Here is a 23,015-nt window from a genome sequence, read left to right as displayed (position 1 = left end):
TTAATTAATCTAGATTCTGTTTAAATGGTTTAATTGCATTTTAATAATCAAAAAGCATGTCTAATCAACTGAATTCATGAAATTATGTTGATTTATGTTAAATTAAGTTGAAAGTGTTCTTGATTCTGTGTTCTTCGATGCAAATTTTTATTAAAAAACATTGATAATCAGCAGATAAATGCATAAAACTTTATCACTTCAATTAATCGTTTAAAATGTAATCAAATGATAATAAAAAAACATCCTTTTTTGGGCAAACAAAGTGCTTTACAACAGAGGTCTACTGTTTAAATCAAAACTGATATTCCTTAAAAAATAAAGTTTTTATTATTATTATTATTACTTAGAAAAGTACATTCTATATTGTACAATAGTAGCCTAATATATTTCTGTCACAATTTCTTCAAATTAAACCGAACTTTTATTTTGGAAGGGTTTTCATGTAGACCTTTGAGTTTCTGTGTATTTGATGATAGATGAATTAAATGAAATGCTTGAGAAGTGACTCTCAGAGCAGCTCTGCAGATGAAGTTCATTGGTTCACGTCCTTATATAGCGAGACAGTAAAAATGTCACATGCTTCAGTATATGTAGTAGAACACACGGACTTTATATTTCAATACCAGTCTTTTTTTCTGTGTTATATTCAGACACTAGTCCACATTGTGATTTGATATTGTCAATATTGCACAGCCATACTATTGATTTACTCATTCAAATTCCATAACATTAAGTATTATACAGTAAATTCCATGTTTATAATAGGATTGTGCGATTCCATTCGCATTTCCTTCATAGTGGAAATCACAAGGCCCTACAGAAACTAGTCAATCGTGACATGATTGGCCAGAGTATCTCCTCCTTCCGCTTACCTTTGGTGCATCTGATCCTCATGACGGCTTCAAATCCGATCTTTCTGCTGAAGTATCGCTGGAGATCCTTCTGAAATTTCTGACTCTGCGCTGTATTGTGAATGTGATGAAAGGACGGGTAGTAGAAGACGCTGCCGGCTGAGTATTTGGACACACACGCTGCATAAGAAGAAACAAAAGGTCTCATCTCACAACTTTAAGTCACATATAAGAGCTGAGAAAGAACATCGAGTGTGTGTGTATGTGTACCTAAAGAGGCCAGGTCTGAGTACTGGGAGCTCAGTAAGAACAGATCCACTCCGATCTGCTGTCCAGAACAGTCCAGAGCAAATTTCTTGTAAAAGTCTGTAGCAGGACCCAAGTGCTGGACATTCTAGAACCAAACCAACAAAACGCTATTCCTTCACACATCATACAGTATTCATACATCATACATGTGATGGTACACATCATATAGTACCATATGTCTATAGAGAGCAAACTCATGCAATCTCAAAACAAATCATATCTCAGATTCTATAATGTGTTAGATAATGTTCTTAGTCTTTCCTTCCTGTGACAGGGCGGCCCAGAGAGAAGCTACAAGAGGTTAATTAAATGAGAGATACAGTTTGAGCAACCGAAATACCAAAAATATCCAGAAAAATGTTATCCATAATGCAGGACTTTTAATTATAACAAAGCATAAATTACACTGGGACTTTTATTTTGAAATGTCTATGCTTTACTATTTCCAGCAGCTCTTTGAAAAAGTTTAAAATATGCGTTCTTACGTACAACCATCCACAACATCTTACGATAGAAACACCATAAAGCAATCATTGTCATAATTCATCAACACTATGTCATAAGCAATTGCTTTACATAACTGCTGCATTACGTGGCATATTCATTGCAAACTACTTCCTGTTTATCAGTCCCCTAATTTAAGACCTTCTAAAATGATAATTAAGATTTCTGTTTAAAGCATTTTAAGTGACCATTAATCAAAAGGGACAATTCTTATTTTTTATGGAATATTGAAGTGTTTATTATGACCGCCGCTAGCGTAGCTAGCGAAAGCGGTCATATAGGGATTGTCAAAGTTTTTTTTTTTTTTTTTTTTCGTCACCTTACTGAATTTTTCGTCAACGATACCAGGGCCACCGAAGCACCGGGGAACATGAAATTTGGTGGGCATGTAGCCCCACTAGACTTCTAAGGAAAAATTTCGTTTGGTCCCCGAATGCCACTCCCCCCCCGCGCTGGCCCCCCCCAACCCCAAAAAAATGCAGTTTTTCCTAAATAACTACCTGAACCGTGGCACCGAGGATGAAGAAACTTTTATAGTATGTTGGTCTACTAGACTTTTACGGAAAAATTTTTGTTTGGTCCCCGGGGGCCACTCCCCCCCCCCCCCCCGCGCTGGGGCCCCCGTAAATTTTTCGTCAACGATACCAGGGACACCGAAGCACCGGGGAACATGAAATTTGGTGGGCATGTAGCCCCACTAGACTTCTAAGGAAAAATTTCGTTTGGTCCCCGGAGGCCACTCCCCCCCCGCGCTGGGCCCCCCCAAACCCAAAAAAATGCAGTTTTTCCTAAATAACTACCTGAACCGTGGCACCGAGGATGAAGAAATTTTTATGGTATGTTGATCTACTAGACTTTTACGGAAAAATTTCGTTTGGTCCCCGGGGGACACTTCCCCTCCGCGCTGGGGCCCCCGTAAATTTTTCGTCAACGATACCAGGGACACCGAAGCACCGGGGAACATGAAATTTGGTGGGCATGTAGCCCCACTAGACTTCTAAGGAAAAATTTCGTTTGGTCCCCGGGGGCCACTCCCCCCCGCGCTGGGCCCCCCAAACCCAAAAAAATGCAGTTTTTCCTAAATAAATAACTACCTGAACCGTGGCACCGAGGATGAAGAAATTTTTATGGTATGTTGCTCTTAAGGGCCCACATCAACCTAGCCCATAATCACTCATTTGTGATTTGCGCCCCTCCCATAAAAAATGAAAATGCAATATTATTCTGCTTTAATCGCCCCTATCTTCAGTGGAGATGTTCAGAACTGCACCATATTTCATGTGTATGATTAACTTGACATCCTCTGGGGGTATCCTCTGCTAAGTTTTGTAGAATTTCATCCATGGGGGGGTATAAAATAAATTCGTTTATGTGCACATTTAGTGACTGTACACTCATCGGCCTGTAGATGGTGCTGTTGAGCGAAGGGTTGCTGGTTTAGGATGATACTGTCACACACACACATGCAGGAATACAAACAAACGCAAGCATGCACACACACTGACATCCACACGCACAGACACACACCCATACACACACATACAAATCCACATGCACAGACACACACACACAAACACACACGCGCACACATGTACGCACACATACATACACGCACAGACACACACACACACACACACACACACACAGATACACAAACACACATACACACACACACACACACACACACACACACACACACACACACACACACACACACACACACACACACACACACACACACAGACAGACAGACATGCACATACTATTACTTTTTTTGGGTATATACATAAACACGCAATACAGCCAAATTACTCCACGTCATTTATTTTTGTGGAAAGCCAGTGCAGGCCTGAGCGGCGGTCATATTTTGTACCGTGATGCGGTACATCTAGTTTTAAATGCTTTATCTGTGCACATCATTATTGTTTTAATCATCTTGAATCAGAATAAGTTCCTCTCGCAGCATCTCTTCTCTGATGATGTGGGCGGAGCAACCTGTCACTCACATGAGATCCACCAATAACAAGCCACAACCATTCAATCAACTCCACACAGACAAAATCAAGCCCCGCCCACTTGTTCTTGTTCTTCTTGTTTCACTTGGATATACGACACAATAGGGAAGAAAACATTAGTGTAATTCCAGTTTCATGCTGACTTTCAGACTTTTTATGACCTTTACTTTTATCAAACTGACTTTAAGTCTTTGAGACTTTTTAAGGACCCGCAGAAACCCTGAATATTTATAGCTGGAAAAGAGCTTTTTATTCATGCCTCTAACTGGAAGGCCAATTTCTATGCAGGTAAATGCTAATTCCCTTATGACTGGTTGAAAAACTTCTCTGAGCATCCACTGATATGAATGTTTGTTTGTTTGTGTAGAATCAGCGTTTGTTGAACTTGAATGATGATTCAGGAGAGTTACCTTAGTGCTGGATCTGAGGTTGGGGTCTTCCCGTGACTGCAGGAGTCCAGCGCCGAGAGTGGGCAGCTGGGTCTGAAACACGGACACTCGGCCTCCAGTCGGGCACATGAGTTTATATGCCGCCTGCAGAGCCGGACCCAGAGCGCTCTGAGTCTCTCGTGTGTGTGTGAACATCCCCGGCAGAGCGTTCAGCAGGTCCTTCACCAGCTGCGAGCACATGCACAAACACACAGATAACGCAGCTGCAAAAACGGTGTCACATATCAAAGCTTGTGCAGTACTGAGATATGACACCGGGAAATGGAAACCCAAACACAGGGCTGACCTCACACACACACACACAAAGATACGAGGACTTAAAATATAGAGAGCGTAAAGATAAGATTCAAACCTCTTTACTCTCTTTGAGATTCACCAGCAGACTGTCGTGTGTCGGGATGAAAACATCTAAAGAGAATCAAACAATTGAAAAACAATGCATCTTTTTGCACAATTATTAGAATTAAAATGGAAAAGGCAATATGGCCTTGTGTGATTAACAAACCGTTTAGTTTAGTTTAAAGGGATCTACACATACTTCAAGCATAATTTTGAGCAAAACAAGCTTAATTTGAAGACAAAAGGGCATCACTTTTAAAGCTAGTTAGCGTGTTTAACAACTTCTAGTGTCTCAATATTAAAGGAGCAGCAGATATATGAGACTATATTCTATATATAATTTTGCAGATTAAAATTGCAAAATAATGATTTTTGACCAAATAATGTGGCAAATGCATAAACATTGTCATGAAAAGTTAATGCACTGTAGATTCAGATATAAATAATCGAGAAATAGTAGACTACCAGTTCCACATACATACACACAGAAATATAACAGAGTACTAAAAAAACAAAAAAACATTTTATTGATATATAATAAATTGATATATAATAAATAAATGATATAATATAAATGATATAATTTATTTTCCTTTTTCCAAACTAGTAGTACTCTATTTCTGACAAATGACATTAGAGAGTCTGCCAAAATAGACATGAAAAGTTGTTTCTCATGTAAAAACAGATAAAATCATGCCAATTTTAGGCTAAGATAACAGATTTCTTGAGTGAAAGTGGCTATTATCAATCAATAATGGGCAATTCTTTGTGCTAAAACTTTGCTGATTAATTAGACAAAAGCCACTCTTGATGTGCAAAGCTAAAGTCAATGAACGCAGAGAAAGAAAAGTAAGAGAATCAGACAAGATTACCATCAATATCAGACACAACCAGCATCTGAGGCTGAGAAAGACCCTCCTGCAGGTTATAGAAGTGGACGGTGTTGTCAAACGTCACGAACCCGATGTGTGTACGCGTATCTCCGGGCAATCTGAGACAGAGAAACACATACAAGCCTCGTCATATCTGAGGGGTGGGTGTGAATCTGATTTGAGTAAAGACTAATATCTCACTTTTCTAGGTTGTCCAATAACGACTGGCAAAACACATTCAGGTAGCCCGACTCCACGGCATTATGGGACACATCCAACACGAACAGGTACACAGCAGGCTGAGGAGGCCGCAGCTAGAGAAAGAAAGTCAAGTCACCTTCATTTATATAGCGCTTTTAACGGTATAGATTGTTTCACAGCAGCTTTACAGTGATAATAGGAGATTACAGTAACATAGATTGTTTTGGCTTTAAAGCAGCTCTAGAATAAAGTTATTGTCTAGCTAAAGATCATTAGTTATCTCTGCACAAACTTCAAATACGCAAACCTGTGAGAACGCTGACGCGTGCAGTTTTTTTTTTTACTAATTGACCTCAACAAATTACTTGTCTGGCCTTAAAAAGACAAGTAGAAAGGAAAGCAAACATGCATAAACAGGAACATTGACACACTCACCATGTAATCAGAGGAGGCGATGAACTCCACAGTTGAATTCTGGACCTCTGGTCTTTTGTGGGGCTCGCCGTATGAACGAGTAACAGGATTATACATGAACTCATCAGGAACTGATCGAGAAGAAGAGACTCTATGAGAACACGAATATGCTAACACATATGAAAAATCTGTAGGGCTCTTACCATCATTGACTCTGTAACACAAATTACACTTCCACCTGCGCTGGTCCAAAAACGAAACGAAAGGGTTTATATACGTCCGACACGAACGACAACGAACTATAGTGTTAGAGGTGATGACCGGTAACTGCTGCAGAGACAAAGAGAGAGAGAGAGAGAGAGAGAGAGAGAGAGAGAGAGAGAGAGAGAGAGAGAGAGAGACAGAGAGAGAGAGACAGAGAGTTAATGAAGACATAATTATATCTGCATTATCATGGTCTAATATCAGTAAAACTCTAGATAAGAACAGGTGAATGACACCTTTATCATTCTTATCAAGATCTGATAAAAAATGGTTAGATGTGGGAACTCAGATTAAAGTTTATTGAAATATTTTAAAGGAGTCAATGTGGTTGTGCTTTGACAATAGCTTTGACAAAAGTTTACATGGTCACCAATCATGCGCAAGTACTTAAATCGCAGTAAGATATTTAAATTACACAAGCAAATCACCCCCGTTTACATGCAATTGTTCTGATTATTCACTAAGAAAAAAAAAACATGATATTGTAAGGTAATGTAGCATCAATAACCATTACATAAGCCCTATTCGGATGGGAATAATTTACAAGGGTCGATGGAGTAATGTAATTTTACCACAGGACGTCTGTAATATTAATGGCCAATTCGCACGGGATAAGATATCTCAGTAAACTAGCAGAAGTGGGAGAGTAACTCGATTTGCGCATCGCCGTCACTCCTGTCGTCATGTGTGTGTTACGCTGCTTCCTGATATCACGTGCACAAACACACATAACCTATATTTATATATATAAAACGGTTATGTCCGGTTGAACGATGTATTAATTAACTTCAGATTGGATTGTGTTGGTAATAGACACTTAGCTAACGCTAAAAGATGTTTCGTGCCTCTAACAAGTGCTGTCGATCTTCTCTCTGATCTGAATGGTGTGTGTGAAACACTTGAGTTTTGCCACAGACTCGTCCCAGCGTCTAGAACGCAACTGATGCTTTTTCAAGCGACTCCATACTTGAAAAACCGCAGAAAACTACTTTTAAACACGAAATGACTAAATATTTACATATTTACAGCGGTTCTATTCGCACAGGATTAGTATTACCTGAGGTAATTTTTCCAGACCTTTTTAATTAAGGTAAAAGTCGCTGTAATCTTTACTGACATTATCCGTGATGATTACTGAGATGCACATTCAGACGGGACTAAAATCACTGAGAAGCGCTGGTCATTATTACTCTACCCCTCCTCTCCATGTTACACTAGTCCTGTCCGAATAGGGCTATAGACCAAGGGTTGAGTATGATTTGTGCTTTCTGCTCAGGTGACATGATCCTACCGTTAAATCTCTGAAGGGATGCAGCAATAATCCAAGAGGCAGACGAGCTTTATTCAACAGAGCTTGAGTCTGGGGAATGTTAGTGAGAGTACAGCGAAACGTCCTGGAAGAGACAGACAGAGAATGAAAGAGAAACTGTTAACACAATACAAAGCTGTTTCTCTGTTTGCACCTGTTGTGTGAAACCACAACCTCCTACAAACATGCCGTCTCTCTGCTCTTACTCGGGGCTGCAGTTGACCTTGCGAAGGTCGTTGCTCAGGTTGGGCTCGGGTGGAGGTGCTCGTTGGGGAGGAAGGATGTTTCTCTCCTGGAGTAGATTCACTGGTCTCAAGGTTTCCACATCCAGCTCAGGAACGCCACTGAGGCCTCCTAAAGCTGACGACAGCTCGGACAGAGATGGGAAAGGCTACGGGAACACAAACACAGACGTTTTTGATAACCACTTCCTGAATTGTAGGGTTGGGTACTGAACTCGGTACTTTTAAATGGCACTGACTGAATTACGTCATTACTACCGAGTACCGATTCACATTAAATCAATTGGTGCCAAATATCGGTACCTGAGAACGCATCTGGAATTTTCGCACGTTAAAAAATAAATACAACGTTGTGTCAATCACGCCTCTGAAACTTTCGTCCGTCATAAAAAAAATCGGATCGGGTTCGATTTTCTGCGTTTTTCGCATCCCTGGCAAGCACTTTGAGAGGTGTTTTGACAATTCAGAGCCACCGAATGACGAATACGAAAAATTTTGGACTCAGTGTGCAAGGACCTTAAGACTATTTAAATACGAATCCTGCATAATCAGTCTCTGTGTGAATGAGTTTCATTTACCACACACACTGAAGCATGCGTAACGCACGCGGCGTTTCTCAGTCTCACTATATGAGAACATGAATGCATGAACTTCATTTCCAGAGCCGCTCTGAGAGTCACTGAAGTTCATCCGCATTTTACGGTTTCATTTAAGAAAAACTATCGTTATATCGTTATATAAACTATTGTGGAAACTCAAAGGTCTTCACCACAAGCCGTTATAACTTGATAATATATTACTATTCTATGGTTGAATTTAGATATCTTAATTTAATAATAATACTAACGCTAATAATAATAAATGATCAAAAATGTATTTAAGGAATAATCCCACTTTTTCTTCTATGTTGTAATTCTAACATTATAAAGCTCAGTTGTGCCACATGTTGTTTGACAAAAAAAAGTTTAATTTCATAAGAAAGATCAATTAAATTAATGATTTATGTCTTCATTTGATTACTAGAAACACAGAATTTGTGGAAAACAAAACATTTAATGGAAAGGAATTTTTTTTTTTTACTAAAATGGTTGCTTTTATTAATATTCAAGCATCACAGACAATGGCAGACAGCGACCAAAGCTGCTCTGGCATTATGTCAATAACACTTCTACAAATGACTTTGTTTCTTTAAAGTTATTGAGGTAAACATGCCTAAATTATCGAAAAAAGTACCGTCGGGTACCGGCACCGAATTTCAGATACTGGTACCGGTTAAAATGTGAACCGTACCCAACCCTACTGAACTGACACTAAAATATCACAAACTAGATTCGTTGTCGGTACCTGTGAGTACGGGTGGTATCCTGGTGGTTTGTATGCTCCGCGTGAGGGGGAGGAGTCTGGTATGGGGGCGGGGTTTTGTTGGTACGCAGGATGCATGGTTGGGTAATTGTATCCGAAGGGAGGAGCTTGCTTGGTGGGAACACCGGGAGGAGGAGCTGTATGATTCGAAGAGAAAGACGAGATAAATATGTATCAGCAAGTCATTCTCGTGCAGATCTTGCATTGAGATGTCACTGTGAGCGCTGTGAGGATGTACCCGAGTAACTGCCGCCTTCCAGAGACTCATAACTGTTGGGAACCGGAGAGGCACTGCCTGTGGTAGTAGACGAGCTGTCTCCACCTGCAAGAGTTTAGAAACACACAGACAAGAGCGACGTGTGGGTTGGGATTGTTCTCATTTTTAATGCATGCAGCAAATAACTCAAACTCAAGAATGCATAATAACATTTCAACTAATTGTTCAAAACAGTCGTTCAACAACTCAAAATATTTCATACTGTATGGCATATTATGCCTTGAAATGTAATATAATTAAATATTATATATACTATATATATATATATACTATTGTACTATTTGTTGTCAGTAAGATATTTTTAGAGAGAAATTAAAACTTTTATTCAGCAAAGATGCATTAAATTGATCAAAAGTGACAGTAAAGACATTTATAATGTAACAAAAGATTTCTATTTCAAATATAGAAATATTTCTTTTGAGCTTTCTATTTAAAAAAATCAGAATAATCAGAAATGTTTCTTGAGCAGCAAATCAGCATATTAGAATGAGTTATGAAGCATCATGTGACACTGTGGACAACAGAAAACAGTGAAAATAATAAAATACATAAAAAAGTATATATACATACACACACGTGTATATGTGTGTATGTATATATATATATATATATATATATATATATATATATATATATATATATATATATAATACACACACACACACACACACGTATACACGCATAAAAAGCCACATCAGAGCCAGCACAAACATCTAAATATCAAAATATTTAAATGAAAAAACAAACATAAAGATGAGTTTAAGCAATATTGCCCAGCTAATGGTCTTTATGGACACTGATTGGCTCTTAATACCAATAATAATCTCCGTTGAATAGACCGATCAAAGCCACCCAACACAGAACAAACTCAACTGCTCTAATGCTGTGTATGTAAGCTAAAGCTACATGTCCAATTTCCTCTCTGATATTCAGTGATATCACAGAATCCGGACTCTCAGAGAAGAAGACAGAGTAATAAACCTCAGCACAGATTAACCTAATACTAATCCTCCATAACCAGACCACAGGGACAGAAAGAGAGAGAAGGCCTGTGATTGGCTAGACCCCTGTTATCCTGCGCTTAATCTGTTACCTCACTGGATCAGCAGTCTGAACTCAACAACGGATGGGAATAAAACATCCACTTTAAAACTGCAGAATATAAGAGGACACTAGAATGTTATTTTAGGCACATGAAAACGACCATTCAAGAGTGCAAGAAGTCCAAGAAAGGAGACGTTTCTCACAGAGAGGATGATGAAACCTCTGGAGTGTGTGATGATGAATCAGTGGCAGGCTTGAACATGACACATCCAAACTCCCCATGAGAAAACACTGCACACTTCATAACGTAGAGCTAAAAATACAGTTTGCCCATTTACACTCCCCCACACACACACTTCTGAATAAAGCAGGAGCAAACAGGGTTACCAAGATTACCAGTCCATTAAATGGAGACTGAAATGGTGCAGGTAATATTTTTCTAATGTTTTTGAAGTATCTTCTGCTCACAGAGGCTGCATTTATTTGATCAAAAATACAGTAAAACATTAATATTGTGAAATATTAATATGACTTGGTTGTACAAGTCATTTCAACTTAAATTATATTAAATTGACGTAAATCTCCTTAAATTATATGTGTTAATGTAAAAACATAAGTTGCCATGATTTACTGATCATATCATTTTTATTTGTTTAATTAAATTACAGAAAAAATATGTGAAATATTATAATGTATTAAATAGCTGTTTTCTACGTGAATATATAGTCAAATGTAATTTATTCCTAATGAATTTTCAGCATCATTACTCCAGTCTTCAGTGTCACATGATCCTACAGAAATCACTCTAATATGAGGATTTGCTGCTTCATATTTTTGTATATACACTACCACAACACTAGAGGTCGACCGGTAGTGGATTTTACTAATACCCATAACTAGGTTTAACCGTACGTGCCGATTACAGTACCAGCAAGCTGTATTCATTTTACCGTAACTCGACTTCAACTGTTTGCACTATCAAAACCATTCAAACTGCCCTTGACAGTAGACAACATGCGCTTTTCGGGAATATACGGCTTATTACGGTAATTTCATGCTTGCCGTCTGCAAATGACAGCAGCGTGGGATGGAAAGATTTGAACAGAGAGATAAGACGCGCGACAGGTTAGAGTGTTTTGGATTGCATAAAATAATAAAAGAAACGAACAAATACATGGCGAAAGAAGTGTTAGACAGCAGAAGAGGGGATTGGGATGACTTATTTAAACTTGGGAGGCCGATGGCCGTTACTCTTTCATGTATCTAAGGCATGTAGTGCGTGCATGTGTATGTGTGCATGCCTATGAATGCGTGCATTTGTATGTGTAAACCCAAACACAATGTCACAAAAAAGACTTATATATATGTATTATAGTTCATTTTTCAACTTTAAAGTGTTATTTTCTTTCGTTCATGATTTTGTCAGTTTTTTCTAAATAAAAATCAGTAAATTTATTCTCGTTTTTTTTATTTTTGTCTATTTAAATTCTATTTACAAACTCACCACACACAATAATGGTCAATAACTGTAATTTGTTGAAAGCTTATCTTTTTCTGAAAAAGAGGACACCTTGCACATGAAGATAGCACATTGTTTCAGAATTTTACGGTAAAAAATATAATTATGTGAAAAACATCTATTTTAGCTTCAAGTTCTGAAGGGTTAAAAACAAACATTACACTCCAAGTAAAACAGTGCAGAACTGAAATGTGCTAAATCAAATAAATATGTAAATATGAATATATTAAAATGAGAAGTTCTACAGAACGAATTCTACAGAAAATAATTTAAACATTTAAATATTACAGGTTTCTTTAGCTATAACCTAGAAACATACATAAATTTCATAGGTAACACTTTGCAACTCCCATTTGTTTACAAGGATGTATTAGCTTGCTTTCATTAACTATATGCAATATAAAATAATATATATTTGAGCAATACAATTGTACCTTGATCATTCCTGTTAGTTCATAGTACATTAACTAAGATTAACAGATAAAAGAAAAATTAAACCTCAATTTAAAATGTATTAGTAAATGTTGAAATGATATTGATATGAATGTTCAAATGATATGAATACATTATTCACAATATTACAGTTTTTAATGTCTTTTTGATCAAATAAATTCAGCCTTGGTGAGCAGAAGAGACTTCTTCCAAAAACAATTTTTAAAAAATTAATTATTCCAAACATTTGATAGTTTTAAGATTGGAAATAATTTAATTCAGTTTTTATAGGCCATAAGAAGCTGACTCTAATTGGGGGTTTTAACAAATACATGTATATGATATTTAAAATAGTTTAATTAAAAAAAACAGCAAAAATATAATGACAAATAACAGATAAAAACATGTCTAGCCTATCGCAGTAAATATGAGACTTTCTGTTTGTGTTCACAAGCTGTCTGGCCCTTTACAAAAAAAACACTACTTCCTCTTGCAGGAAAAGAGCATATGTGTGTGTGTGAGTGTGTGAACGAGAGAGTGTGGGAGTGTGTGATACTCAGACGAATGGCATGAGTCGGCGGGGGAAGTAGAAACACATTTCTCATCACTCCTGAAACTGGTTCTGAGAGAAGTGTGTTTGCAAAATCAACATTTTGACTATTTATAGTGAAAACAATTGCTGTTCTTCAGGACTGTGGATGAGCAGAGAAAAGAGAGCCAGAGGGATACAGGAGAGACATCAAGAGCATGTCAGTCCATGATGTTTTAGCAGTTTATAGCACTTCTCACACTAGAAATAGTCAATACTCGGTAACCGGAATCATTAATTTGACGAATGCCGCACACGACCTGCTCTAGTATTGCACGTCTTCATATTACACATTGCAAATTGTACTATCAATTTGTTTCTGAATGGACTTTTCAGAATATAAAAGGTAAGAATGAAACGGTCTCTTCTTCACTCCAACTGATGCATTTTCTGTCGCCGTTTGACATTTCCCCCCTTGAACCTTTAAATGACCCTGGGCCCTATCTCACACCCGGCGCAATGCAGCGCCAGGCGCGACGCAAAAAAGCTAGTTTCAGCCCGACGCAGTTATCATTTTCACATCCTGCGCCACGTTGTTTAAATAGCAAATGCATTTGCGCCCATCTGTGCGCCCATGAGCTGCTGGTCTGAGAACAAGGTGTGTGTTCTGGCGCATTGTTGGAGAGTTGCTATTTTGAGGAACTGAAATGGACTGAGCCATTGACCAACTGAACCCTGGACTAAAGTCAATGGCGCAATATTTATTTGTTATTTAAAGAGCGCGTTAGTAATGTGCGCCTGTAGGCGGGTCCACAACGCGCGTACACTCTGCTTATTACACACACAGGGACGCACAGCAGCACACAAACATGCCAAATATTAAAAATTAAAGGATTACAATGTAAAAGATTATTATTGTGCACATAAAGATATGGTGAATCCGGCTTGTCCCGTAGATGTTCTGCTTGCGCACTTTTACCTCGCGCACGAGCGGATCCGTTTGCGCTCTGGAGACGCGTTCGGTCTTTCCACTATCAAATTCCGTCATGTAAATAGCGAATCCACCATGGCGCGAGCGCAACTGGCATTTAAAGGGAATGGGAGATGAGACTCTGATTGGTTTAACGCACGTAAATCCCAAAACACACCCATTACTCATTACGAGAATAGAATCAACCGTTTTAGACCATGCGCCGGGAGCGCCCACCATTTTTCCCATCGTTATACTAGCAAAAGTGGATTCGGACACGCCCTAAGTGCACTTACACCATGCGCTTTAGACCATGCGTTTAGATCGTTAAAATAGGGACCCCTGTTTATATATACAGTTCAACGCACATGAATATGAGGCACGCGATTGGCTGTCTGTTGCTAATCATCTAGTCGTAGCATTTTAACACGGCATAGATTCACACTACACGTTTGGCACAGCGGTGCGGGGTTAGCAGAGCAGGGTTTCATAACCCTGTTAAAACGCAGCGCTAACCCCGCTTCTAAATCACACGTTTGAAACGCTCCTTTACCCAGAGTTAAACGCAAGGTTTAGTATGAAAAGGTTTAGTATTACTTGTAGTCTGAAAAGCCCTTGTGTGTGCTTTACATAAGTAAAAAGTACATATCAGCTAACTAAATTTGGCAAAATGTGCGCTCAACCTGACTGCCCTTTTCAAATGTGATGAATAAACTAAAGGTGACACCAATGACTTTTAACATCTATTAAAATATTCCATCAGTAATTCACCACTATAATCTCTACTAAATGAAAATAGTGTGTGTGTGTGTGTGTGTTACTGGTATATTATCAAAAAATGCAACAAATATAAACACCCAGCGATATATTAAAAGTTGAGTGTACATTCACATAAAGTGATATATATTATATTGAAAATTTGACTGATAGCTTGTATCATTGAAAAATTTAATTATATTGCAGAGCTCTAATCTGCTAAACACAATATATAAGGCCTGCATTGCAGATATTATAAACATTAACATCATGATTTTGTGAATTGTGAAAAATATGAATATATATATATATATATTTGACTTGTCTTGAAACTGTTGCTATTTTGGTTGATTTTCTATAAAGTCAAAGGGAGAAGTAAGCACTATGAGAACATTATTTATGAGATGAATGGTTTTTACAAGTCAGAAACTTGTACTTAGAGTAAGTGTAATATGAATGCACCATTAAACATGCATTTTAATGAGGTCATGTGACAAATGAAGCATAGTATGGCTTGAAATATTTATCATTGCAATGCATGCATACTTATAAATAAATAAACAAATGCGTATATTTATGAATTGAATAGTATGAATTCATAAATATGAATGAATTGAATAGTATGAAGCAAATACTATACAGTACGCTAGTAATGCTGATGTACACTTGAGGTTGCTCAGTGAAGGTCATCAGAAAAGCAAGATAAACAAACAGACTATGAACATGTGTGTGTTTATGGGAATTGTAGACTTCAAGTGAATGAATAACTTGCAAGAATGAGATATATAAATCAGTTAAAGACAGCAGAAAGTGTGTGTATTCGTGTGTGTTAATCATTTAGGGAAGGACAATGCAGGGATGGAAAAAGATAAATCTGAGATGGAGGGATGAAGGAACAGCTAAGTGAGAAAGGGAGGTGAGTGGAAGAATGAAAAAGCGAAAGCAGACCTGCTTCCTCATCCTCCTCATCCTCTTCCTCATGGTCAGAACTGGATGAGGAGTGCTCGCCCGCGGCCGAGCTAACGGCGTTATTCACCCCACGGTCACCGTACAGCAGTCCTGAAATACAGCAACCATCAGAGACAACACACGGGTTGAGTACAGAAGGAGAGGACGAGAACTGAGCTGGAGTTCTGCGCTTCTCCCACCCAAATCTCACACGAGGATGACACTAACATGACCCAAAAACTAGCAGCACATGATGACGTGATGCAAAGAAAACGCAAAGAAAGAGATGAACAAGACAGAAAAGCTTGTGGAATGATATGACGAACTCTCTGTCGACACACAAGAAATAGAAAACATCATCACAGAATCATCAGAAGAGACACAGCCTGTCAGGAATGACACACCAGCATTGGTCAAATAGACTCAGAAGATAAACATAGACAATAACAGTAGCCGACAAAGTCACTTTACAGTGCTAATGCGTTTTTTTTTCGCCAGGATGTAAAATACAGGGTTTCTGCAGGTATTTTCAAATTAAATGTAATGCTTTTTAATGCCTTTTTTTATTATTTTTAATGCCATACATGACACTAACCAGTAACCACAGATATAAATATAAATTTGTGTCAGTCGATTAAAAAAATTAAAAATTCTGTGATTAATCGTGATTAAACAATTAAAAACAATTACATTTTTGTAGGTTTATATCTAGTTTATATATTTTATAATGTAATAATTTCACAGTTAATCTCCAAATTAATGTAGAAACAAAGACAGTAAATTTCAAATACTTGTTTAAATGGCATCTTTTTTATGAATGAAGGTCAGTCTCACTGATACTAATACAGTTGTACTGTAAAATAAAATTACATTATTTTTCTTAAAAAATTTATTTTACAGTGAAATATTACAATAATACAATTTCTTATTTTGTCTAATATTTTTATTGAGTAATAACAACAATAATCATTATTATTATTATTTTTATAGCCATATGTACAAATTTAGGACAAATTGTGCAGCCAAAAAAACCTGGAGCTTAAAAAAAAAAAAAAAAAACATTTTTAATTGCAAATTTATTTATTTTTTTGAAAAATGACAATTCTATTTATTTCCCCAGATCGTGCAGCCCTAGTAAGATGTGTATTTCTTTTTTTTTGGTAGCACTTTATTTTACAGTCCTGTTCCCCATGTATATACTATGTACTACTTATTATAGTTATTTAAAAAACTGGGTAATAACTAGGTACTAACCCTAAACCTACTCCAAAACCTAACCTTAACCCATGTAACCTTATATTACCCAGTACTTTCTTAGGTAAGTAACCGCAAATGCACATACTGTAAAATAAAGTTCATGGAAAAAAAAAAAAAAAAAAAAAAAAAAATAATATATATATATATATATATATATATATATATATATATATATATATATATATATATATATATATATATATATATATATATATATATAAATTCTGAATTACAGACAGCTTAATTGATTATCAATAGCCTATACCGTAGTCAACATTTGAAGTGGATCAAAAAAAGTTAATCAAAGTTGTCCTAAGACAAGAACGGGTATTGTTGTAATTCATGTATAACTTTGATGAAAGCTTTTGATCCACTTCAAATGTATTTAATATATAAGTATTAATTTAATAATAAACAACTCATATTACAGTAAGAAAATGTGCATTTTATATTAATTCACTGTAAATTTAAAGGGAGTACAGCAACTAGCATGATGTAAAATACTTTTAAATAGTATATCATTGTTATTAAATAAATATTAAATATGTAAATATATGTACATATTATTAATTAATATGTTATTAATTATTATTACTTCAAATGTTGTTGACTACTGTAGTTGCAGCTCTAATAAAAAACAAAACAAGACATAAAAAAGACACAAATAATGTAAAAATACAGCCTGCTGGAAGAAACGAAACGGATAACTGTCAATTAATGTGTGAAAGAGATGTTTCGTACCGGGATGGTGTCGTGGTGAAGAATGCACAGAAGTGCCTGGCGTTCCTGAGGGCGCTCTCTCTTTATCAGGGCCCTCTCTGCCGGGAGCGGCCCCGCCGTAATGATGGCTCATGGGATTCTGGAGGTTTTGGTTGTAGTGTTGTTGAACTATAAATACATCGGTTAAAACAATCAACACAATTGATATGAGCATTAATTCCATTCTTTTGCATGAACACATGCAGTCAAAGCAAAAATTATTCAGACACCAGATATAATTTTTATGTTTTTACTAGTGTGTGCAGGACAATATAGATCATGTATGTGAGTGAGGAGAGCAAAATAATTATACCCAAAAATTCTTCATACAGTAAAATTTGGGACCAAATATGATTCAGACACTTTGAGCTGATCATGTTTTGCTGAAGTGCTTTTTCTTTAACTGCTAATGCTCTTTTTACACACAGACTGAACAATATTAAACATTGCTTGGTGATTGGTTGAGCTAAACTGGTATTATCTAATTGTGTAGTTAAATTTAACAGCTGACAGATATTCAACATAATTCATGTGTGAGACAGTCTAACAGAAGGACGGACAAAACCAGTCAAATATCAACTGAGTTCTGCTCATATTTTATCACCATTTTCTAAACTATAGCGAATAAACTGTGATAATGTGAGAAATGTTGAAGGTGTCTGAATACATTTTGGTTTGACTGTTGTTACGTTCTATGCGTGTTTGTTATTGTGCTTTTGTTTTTTCCCTCTCTCTCTTGTATGTCTCCTATTTGCTATTTCGCTCTCAGGTTCCTGTGATTGGCCGTGTCAGCTGTCAATCATCATTAGGGCGGCTCTTCTGAGCCCAATCTGCTGTCACCCCGTGTGTGTGTGTTCAGTGTCCTGAGTAATGTACTTTGTATCAGTTATTAATCAAATCCCTTTTGTGAATGTGTAGTCTAACATTCATTTCCTTAGTGTTAGTTGTGCTTTATGCCAATGTTCTGAGTTTAATGTCCTTTATGTGGGCGATGTACATTGTGCATGTAGTAATGTCAGGTGTTAGACACACTAGGTAAGAAGTGTGCGCCACCTATTTTTGTTTTCTTAGTTAGAGAAGGATTTTAGGCCATCGAATACGCTGAAGAATTCGGTTTATTTTTCCACATTTTCTTTTACTAGGTTAGAGGTTGTGGGGACTTATTTTGTTATATTTGGTTCTTTAATTTGGCGCCACTTAAGTTTTTTTATACAGTTTAGAGTTACAGGGACAGTGTACATTAATAAGCATTTATGTCAATGTGCCGGTTTAGCCAACTTGGCTAATTTTCAACTTAAGTCCCTAGGCAGGTGTAATTATACACCTAAGGTTATAAGGAAAAGTTCCTTTTCCCTATCATTCTTTGTATGATCTTTTTCTTTTTTGTGTGCTCTCATCTACATTGTACATAGCTCACTCACTGTATCTAGTGGCTTCGGCTTTTTGTGTAATAAATAATCACGTTTCCAACACTTGCTGTAGTCTATTCATGGTTCTTTCTGCTTTTCCCAATGAGTGATCTCTGAATGTTTGCGCTCCATCTCCTAGACCTTTAGATCGTAACACTGTGCATAGTGCATTAGGATGAAATGCATTCAAACCAACCTGCATTCGATTGGCCATTGACAGTGGCCGTTTGGCTGAGAGGCGGAGCTCCGAATCCCAGGTGAGCTGGTGTGGGTGTGGCCCCGTTCCCTTGGGAATGCTGTTGCAAGGAACTCTGGGTAGGTGGCGGTGGCATTACCGTTGAATCGGGCGGCTGCCCTGCGCCAGTTTGAGAGGATCTCAGCGTGCCGTACTGACTGCTCCCAGGGGCTGATGGGTAAGAAACGATGGGGTACAGCGGGGCGCCGAGGTTGTTGCCACTGGCTGGTGTCACCAAGCTGGGCTGCACCTGCTGAGGTTGGGGTTGACCCTGTGCGGGGTGACTATACGCCTGTCCGTAATACCCAGCTGGCATAGTGTACGGCGCAGTCTGCTGGACATTCGAGGAGGAGTACTGATGTGCAGGTGGCTGCGATCCTGGTGCTGCTGCGTACAGCGACGGCCCTGAGCTGTTCTGGTAGTAGTTCCCACTATAGTCTGTGCCCAAAACTGGGATTTTTCCAGTCGGAGGAGCGCTGTGTCCCGCCATGGGGGGGTAACCAGTGGGCGGAGCAGAACTATAGCTGGATGCGGGATACATGGCAGGGAACGACTGTCCCGGACCTGTCAAAAACAACAACAACAACATCAATTTGATTTGTGAGATTGCCATGCAAATGACATGCAAATGTGACAAACGCACGTTTGTCATTAGTCAAATCACAAGTTTTATCCAAATTGAAACCTATGAAATCCAACAGCAGTTGAAATTCGCATCATTATATATTTGCCTTACAAATAAGTAATAACACATTACTGAATGACTACCATATTCTTATATCATTTATTTATCATATTTATACACTGTATTTACATGGTAACAAGGTTAATATAGTTAACTAAAACCATAAAAAAAGAATTGTTAACTGAAATATGATAAAAACACATGTCTAACAATATATAGTGCTGTGCAAAAGTCTTAAGCATGCATATTAGTATTTTCACCCCACCAAAAAAATGTTAAGCCATTTGTTTATATCTTTTGCTGTTGTGTGTCAGTAGAAAATATGCATTTACATTTCCAAAAATTAATTTAGCCATTCATTCTTTTATTAATTAATTAAGCCAACTGCCACTGTTTGACAACCCTCGACATCATCGAGTCTGTGATTATATTAAACATTATATTTAGTTTAACATTATGCACTACAATAACTAAAGCAAAAACTGAAATAAAAGGTAATATATTCATATTAAAAAATATATATGTAAACAATATAGAAATCACAAAAAACTCACACAAAAGTACTAAGATTTTAACTAAAATTAAAATGAAAACGGAAAATATAATAAAAAAACATATTCAAATTAATCAATGTATAGGCTACTAAAACTACACTACATTGTAATCCATGATACTTAAATAGATACTAGTATGATATTAACATGTAAAAAAGACAATTTGCACAGATCTTTCTCTGACTTTATTACTAAATGACAATTCGACAACATTTACCTGTCACGTAATGTTAAAAAAACGGTAAGATGCACATTAGAAAGTACAAAACATACTGATATTCCTTAATTTTATGCAGTTTAACAATAAGAGAACACAGTCAGATTATATTAGCATGATGATGTAGAAATACAGCTCACATTCGTAAAAACACAAAAAGGCATTGGCAAATTACCGTTAAAACAAGTTAAGATATTACATGAAAATGTTGGTTTGTTGGGAATATTTAATCAATATTTATCACACGTTTATTCTGCGAGCTTAATTTACCACAAATATGAGACAATGACAAATGTCAGTTCCTAATTCAGACCAACCACATGACAATATCTTAAGAGATTAATGAATAATCCGGACTTAAAGTTTAAGGTTTTTAAAACGACAGAAAGAACAACCAAGCTAACTTACCTGAACTAAACTAGCCGCTAACGGGCTAAGGACAGGAGATGACAACAAACTGACTGAAATTAATATTCATTAAAACATACCGATAGCTGCTACGTGACTTTAATGACAGGTATAGAAAATATTATTCTATTGTGATCTGTAGAGGTCGATGTCTCCGCCTTAAAGACGAAGATGACAAGTGCTTTAGCTTGGCCTCAGTCTCAGGCCTTTAGCTTGCTAACTTATCTTAGCTTTTCAAAGTGGATTTGAATGTGATTTTAGCATTTTAGCACGTAAATTTAGCCATTAGCGTCTTAGCCTAACACTTAGCCAGCCTGTTATCTCAGATTTTGAATGTGATATTCGCGTTAGCTTTAGCATGTTAGCTCAAGTGGTTTCGCTTTAATCCCGTACCGTTCTGACAGGACGCCGCTGCCGCTCCGCCTCCGTTTTGTGTAGAATTCATGCTGTAATTATTCACGGACGAGTTTGGATTCGTGTGTCCGTGTGTGGACATCTCTATCCCAGCGGTTAAGGATCCTCGATTATATAAAAAATAAACGCCGCTATCACCAGTTGTGGGTCTCCATCGACCTGCCCACAGCTGAGCGGAGGGTCTGTCAGACTAACGGTGATGATGATGATCACGGGCCGCTGCTGAATCCAGAGATCAACAGCGGCAGCACTGACAGCCCTTCAAAATAAGAGTCTTAACATAAAGGAGGTTTTTTTTTCTTCTTCTTCAAAATAAAATAAAATAAAATAAAATAAAATAAAATAAAATAAAATAAAATAAAATAAAATAAAATAAAATAAAATAAAATAAAATAAAATAAAATAAAATAAAATAAAATAAAATAAATAAATAAATAAATGAATGAATGAATGAATGAAGGGGGGAAAAGAGAGAAAGAAAGAAAAAGGGAATTTATCCATCTTGGGACACTCTCTGGACAGATGTGTAGATGATCTTTCAGTGGCGTGAACTCTTCACTAATTTTTTTTTTCCACATTTATTTATGAATAGCGCTTTATACTGGAGGGGGGGGGGTAACTACTAAAGTAGTTCCAGGCAGGTCTTGACTGCATTACATGCCTATATCACTCCGCCAAATGATTTCAGTTACTACTTTACTTTAAAGTCCCCTACAGCCGACAACAGCGCAAAAGAACCCAAACCCAGACGCACAGACTCAGGTAATTCACACAAGCCTCCATTGCTAGCTCTAAAAATACATTTTGAAATTAGAAAGCGTGGAATGAAATTCCTAAGAAATGATTCCTACACACAAGAGTGTTTTAAGGACAGAAATTTGACAAATCTTGCAATACAACATCTGAATGTCTTGAGGTGTGGTAACTAAATTATTTGAAGTATTGAAGATTTAATGTTGATTCAGGTTAGTTCAATAACATCGATTATCGATTATGAAACTAATTCAATTTAGCTGTAAAGCAGCTCTACATTATTCAGCTCAGTTCAAGTTTTTGTGTCAAAATTAACACAGTTTAATGACAAAATATGAATACCTGCACCATACAATTTATTCCCTTATGTGTCTATGTAACGGAGGCCAGCTAGTAGTTGCTGTGCGAGTAAACCTCACTCCTCTGATCTCAATAGGCGCTCTAGCGACAGACGCTAGAGGCTGCAGTCTTTAGCCTCCTTGTTAGAGCGCCTGACTCTCATGCCGGAGACCACATACAGAAGGCAAGGTGAAAAATTTGCATTTCCCATTTTTGCTTTTTTGGGTTCATAGGTAAGGTATTTCCTAATGTATTATTTATCATAAGACTTCCGAGTAATAAATACCACTCCCTTTTGCCAAGAGCACAACACTTTCTGTCTGTGCTGGAGGCAAATATCTGCCTGGCACTCTTTATATAACAGCAATAAACTGAGATT

The 23,015-nt window shown here is 37.2% G+C and overlaps 1 protein-coding gene across 2 annotated transcripts in view; it reads right to left on the bottom strand.

The window, feature by feature from the left end:
• sec24b (SEC24 homolog B, COPII coat complex component) overlaps positions 1-21,796 on the bottom strand; it is a 36,726-nt gene extending 14,930 nt beyond the window's left edge. Inside the window, exons 1-16 of one of the 2 annotated variants that reach the window (XM_081383519.1) lie at positions 21,524-21,784; positions 19,228-19,830; positions 17,605-17,751; positions 15,607-15,717; positions 9,370-9,453; positions 9,114-9,268; positions 7,734-7,918; positions 7,510-7,612; positions 6,158-6,284; positions 5,976-6,085; positions 5,541-5,653; positions 5,340-5,458; positions 4,481-4,536; positions 4,090-4,296; positions 1,122-1,245; positions 873-1,031 (exon numbers count right to left, since the gene is read on the bottom strand). In XM_081383519.1, the coding sequence (XP_081239645.1) occupies positions 873-1,031; positions 1,122-1,245; positions 4,090-4,296; positions 4,481-4,536; positions 5,340-5,458; positions 5,541-5,653; positions 5,976-6,085; positions 6,158-6,284; positions 7,510-7,612; positions 7,734-7,918; positions 9,114-9,268; positions 9,370-9,453; positions 15,607-15,717; positions 17,605-17,751; positions 19,228-19,830; positions 21,524-21,626 (2,506 nt within the window). In that variant the 5' untranslated portion in view covers positions 21,627-21,784. Of the gene's footprint in view, positions 1-872; positions 1,032-1,121; positions 1,246-4,089; positions 4,297-4,480; positions 4,537-5,339; positions 5,459-5,540; positions 5,654-5,975; positions 6,086-6,157; positions 6,285-7,509; positions 7,613-7,733; positions 7,919-9,113; positions 9,269-9,369; positions 9,454-15,606; positions 15,718-17,604; positions 17,752-19,227; positions 19,831-21,523 lie in introns of both variants that reach the window. The other variant, XM_081383520.1, reaches the window with a different exon arrangement.
• Positions 21,797-23,015: the final 1,219 nt, after the last annotated feature.

This window comes from Scardinius erythrophthalmus, assembly GCF_964197995.2.
Source record: "Scardinius erythrophthalmus genome assembly, chromosome: 13".
NCBI classification, from domain to species: Eukaryota; Metazoa; Chordata; class Actinopteri; order Cypriniformes; family Leuciscidae; genus Scardinius; species Scardinius erythrophthalmus.
Note: the sequence above shows the minus strand (reverse complement) of the source record. Positions and strands in the feature narration are given on the sequence as shown.